The 4,175-nt window shown below is 62.4% G+C and overlaps 1 protein-coding gene across 2 annotated transcripts; it reads left to right on the top strand.

Moving 5' to 3' along the window:
- The first annotated feature begins 1,432 nt into the window (after window positions 1-1,432).
- On the top strand, window positions 1,433-3,353 carry LIF (LIF interleukin 6 family cytokine). 2 transcript variants are annotated; one of them, XM_015643587.2, is made up of 3 exons: window positions 1,433-1,625; window positions 1,862-2,040; window positions 2,181-3,353. In XM_015643587.2, exons 1-3 carry the CDS (start codon window positions 1,562-1,564, stop codon window positions 2,616-2,618), a joined length of 681 nt encoding a protein of 226 aa, XP_015499073.1. In that variant the 5' UTR covers window positions 1,433-1,561; the 3' UTR covers window positions 2,619-3,353. The 2 variants fall into 2 exon arrangements, with proteins under 2 accessions (XP_015499073.1, XP_015499071.1); XM_015643585.2 differs by lacking the exon at window positions 1,433-1,625 and having other exon boundaries at window positions 1,680-2,040.
- Window positions 3,354-4,175: the final 822 nt, after the last annotated feature.

The raw sequence follows: 4,175 nt of genomic DNA, 5'->3' as shown, positions 1-4,175 counted from the left end.
CTCCCGTCTTCTTACAACACAGGCTGGCTGCCGGACCGGTATATAAACCCCGAGAAGTCCCCCAGTATGAACATGAATTTCTGAAAACTTCCTCTGCCAACACCAATCCCTATTAAGTCGCTCCCGGGACGAGGCTCACAATGAAGTTCGTGCCGGCAGGTAAAAAAAAAAAAAAATCTACTTTGGGGATACTATTTCCCCTTCTCCCCCTCCCCCTTTTTTCCTCCCCCTCGCCTCCTTTTGCCGGTGATGCTCGGGTGCAGGCGGGTCCCGCTTGGATGCCGCCGCTGGAGCCGGGACGAGGCTCCCGCCGCGCTGGGTCCCCCCCGGGATGAGCATCTCTGGGAATTGGCAGCGGGAGCGGAGCGCGGCGCTGGCGCGGTGCAGCCAACATCTGGACACTTATATAACTGGAAATGCTTCCAAGGGAAAAAAAATATTTCAAGGAGGGGGGGATTTTTTTTTTTTTTTTTAACTTTTAAACACTTTTTTCCCCCCCTTCCTGCTTTTCCTCCTTCTGGGTCTCCCAATGCCGAGAGCCGCTGCCATGTCGGGAGCGCTGGGAGGATGGGGAGGCTGCCAAGTGCAGGAGGGGGGTTGGAGGGAGCAGCCCCCACCCCAGAAGCCGTTCTGGGGGGTCCCACAGGGGCAGCACCCACCCGGGACCCCCACCCGCCCAGACCCTGGCACACGTGGGTGCCGAGCTGTGCCCAGCTGTGAAATGTTCAGGAGCAGCGGCCGGGGGTACACAGCGAGAGGGGCTCAGAGGGCTCAGGGGATCTGCGTCCCGTGGGAACACCCGGGGCCCGGGGAAGGCAGGGTTCCCCCGTCCCGTGAGGGAGGGGAGCGGCGGGTCAGGGATCGGAACACGCCCAGGTAAGTCCTTTCCCACCTGGGCAGGGTAAATAAATCGGGGCTTGGATTACCCGGCACCGGCGGCATGTCCGAGGAGCTGACAAGTGCGGGCGGCTTCGGCGCTCGTCCTGCCCGGGGACTTCGCCTGGCGACAGCCCCGCAGTGGGGCACGGGACCCCCACCCTGGACGGGGCCCTGCTGGTGGCACCCAGGTCACCCAGCAGCGGGGACAGCCGGGCCACCCTCCCCGAGGATGCCCAGAGCATGCTAGGGCTCCAGAGGCGGTCTGGCCTCCCCGAACAGGGATGGATCCCGGTTTGGGGGAGTCCCAGAGGATTGGGGGTCGCAGCGCCCCGCTCTCAGGAGGGGACGCCGGGGCGACCCAGCTGCCGGAGGCTCAAGGGTCCCCTTGTTCCGCGTCCAGGGATTTCCTGGCTGGAGTCTCTGGCAGCTGCATCGTCTCTCCTCAGGGCTCCTCGGCGCTGCGCCCACTCCTCGGACGGGGAAACTGAGGCAGGCGGTGGGGCCGGGGGCGGGAGGGAGGAGGGAGGGCACGCCGAGAGCAGGTTTCCTTGCGGGAGCCCCGCTGAGTCAGCCGGGTCGGGGTGGGGCCTTGCTCCCGAAGCGCCCGGCCCAGGATAACGGAGGAAAAAGCGCCTTGCACGTTTGATTAAACCCGCCAGGTCGCCACCGGGCCGGTTGCGAAATGTGGGAATGCTGCGGGGCCCCCCGCCGGGAAGGGAAGCGGGGGAGCGCCGGCCGGGGGGCAGGTGAGGGGGACGGCAGCGGGATGGGAGCTGCGGCAGAGTGGGGGGTCCGGGGATTCCAGCTGGGCTGGACACACACCCAAGCGGGATGAGTCCCCGCTCCAGCTGGACACTCTCCCTTCGGGTGCCTGCAGCTGGGGTCACCCTCGGTGGATTCTCTGCATCAGCGGCAGCGCGGTCCCCATGGGCCACCTCCCGCTCCTGTCCCCGCCGTGACACCGGCCTCTCTCCCCACACAGGTGTCGTGCCCTTCGTGGCCCTGCTCCTGCTGCAGCGGCGGCCCGTGGCCGGCCGGGCGCTGCTGCTGAGCGGCTCCGGCTGCCCCAGCCACGGCTTGTGCCGCTCCAACGTGCAGGAGCAGACCCGCAGGCAGGTGGCCGTGCTCAACGCCACCGCCCAGGAGCTCTTCAGCCTCTACGTGAGTGGAGCTTGGGGATGGTCAGGGGTCACGGGGGGGTTTGAGCCACAAGCGCACTAAGGGGGAGGGTTGGGGGCGCCGCGGGGACGGTGGCGGGGGAGACACAGGGGACACGTGGTGATGCTCCCCTCTCCTCCCAGCTGAAGTGCCAGGGAGAACCGTTCAGCAGCGAGAGTGACAAACTCTGCAACCCCTCTGGCATCTTCTTCCCCGCCTTCCGCGTCAACCGGACGAGCGAGAGGAAGGAGGTGATGGTGGCCATGTACAAGCTCTTCGCCTTCCTCAACGCCTCACTGGGAAACATCACACGAGACCAGGAGGAGCTCAACCCCATGGCCAAAGAGCTCCTTGAGCGGCTCCACAACACCACCAAGACCACCCGAGGCCTCATCTCCAACATCACCTGCCTCCTCTGCAAGAACTACAACATCTTCCAGGTGGACGTCAGGTATGGGGACAGCTCCAAGGGCAAGAGCGCCTTCAAGAAGAAGCAGCAGGGCTGCCAGGTGCTCAGGAAGTACGTGCAGGTCATCGGCCAGGCAGCACGTGTCCTCCTACCTCATCTCAGCCCCTCATGAGCGCCCGGCCCGCCTGCGCTGCCTCTCTGCTGCCTCCCGGATTCCCGCTTTCCTATTTATTACCTGGACCCTGCGCTGGCCCCGTCTGCCCTCCGGTAATTTATTGCCCCTTGAGGGGGTGAACGTTGAGCCCGGAGTGTCGCGGGCGGAGCAGAGCCAGCATCCAGCAGGACGGGGCAGCGCATCCCCGAGGAGATGCCGGGGCACGGGCTGGTCCCAGGGTGTGCCTCAGCCATCCTCGTGCTCCCGTGGCGTGCGGGGAGCTGTGGGAGCTGGCAGCAGGGCAGGACTCTGTCCCCCACAGACGGTGTCATCACGGAGAGCAACAGGACAGGTGTCCTTGAGCACCGTCTGAAAGCTGTCACTTCCCTGGAAAGAGGACTGTGAGGAAGGACATTGGGATGCGGTGGCTGGCAGGGACGTGGGGACACGGGGACACCTGTGCTCCCCCTGCACATTTTAAGGCTGCAAGGAGCCAAGCTGAGGGTACCGGTGGCTGTGCTGGCTGGGGCTGGGTCCCACCATCTGGGACAAGGCCACCCGTGTGGGACAGTCACCCCACTGCGGAGCATCATCCCCCCGCGCAGGCACGGCGGGGCACGGAACGTCCTCTCCTTCAGAAAAGCGCTTTTCCCATTGGAAGAGCTCTGAATGTACTGACGGCCACGAGCTGGGCTTTGCACGGCTGAACACAGCCCCGGCATGGGGACATGGTACACGGGGACATGGGGACATGGGGACATATGGGTGAGGGATATGGGGACACGGGGATGTGGGGACACAGGGACGGGCCCCAGGCCGGTGGCAGGTGGCGCTGGCTCGCTCCTGGCACCAGAGCGGGCTTTGATGGTTATTTATTGCCTCCATGGAAAGCCCAGCATGCACTGAGAGCTGACTTTTAATAATTTTATTGTTAATAATAATTAATAATTATTAATAAGATTTGTGGTAATATATTCCTGGAATTCTATTTAAATATTTATTTTTTTATACTTCTTGCCCTACTTTTTTAAAATAAACCAATAGAAACAGACTGTATTTGGCTGCTATTCATTGGGTCCCTTTCGTGCTCACCCTCAGACACCTCTGCTCCCCAAAAACACCCTCAGGGCTGCTCCAAAACCCCTCAAGGCATCGCTGTGGGTCATGGTCCCCTGTCACCTTGTTACTTCCTCCCTTCCCACCTGCTATGGGATGGCTGATTGGAAATATATTTTACCAGGGGGGTGGAACGTTTAAATTGATGCTCACCAGCCGCTCAGAAGTGCTGGGATGACGATGTGGGGACTATCGTGGTGCAGGGATTGTCCTGGCATGGGCACCACCACGGTGAGGGGAGCATCCCAGTGTGTGGAGCATCGTGGTGTGGGGACCCCCACTCCGGCAACCCTGGAAGTTCCTGGGGAAGCAGAGAAAGGCTGGGAAGAGGCTGAGGGAGCTGAGTGAGCATGTGCGAGGTGCAGGGCACAGACAGATAAAATCTCAGCCGCTTCCCAGGCTGTGCTGGGAGAGGCTCAGCAGAACTTTGCCGGGGCCAAGACCACCTAAGGCTGCATC

This window comes from Parus major, chromosome 15 (assembly GCF_001522545.3).
Source record: "Parus major isolate Abel chromosome 15, Parus_major1.1, whole genome shotgun sequence".
In the NCBI taxonomy this organism is placed as follows: Eukaryota; Metazoa; Chordata; class Aves; order Passeriformes; family Paridae; genus Parus; species Parus major.
The sequence above is the reverse complement of the archived record's forward strand: the minus strand, read 5'-3'. Positions and strand labels throughout refer to the sequence as shown.

Bases quoted from the DNA above. Each gene is read 5' to 3' on its own strand.
- LIF (XM_015643585.2), top strand. From the start codon at position 1,711: ATGAGTCCCCGCTCCAGCTGGACACTCTCCCTTCGGGTGCCTGCAGCT. The intron at 2,041-2,180 runs GTGAGTGGAGCT...CTCTCCTCCCAG, and splicing joins AGGAGCTCTTCAGCCTCTAC to CTGAAGTGCCAGGGAGAACC.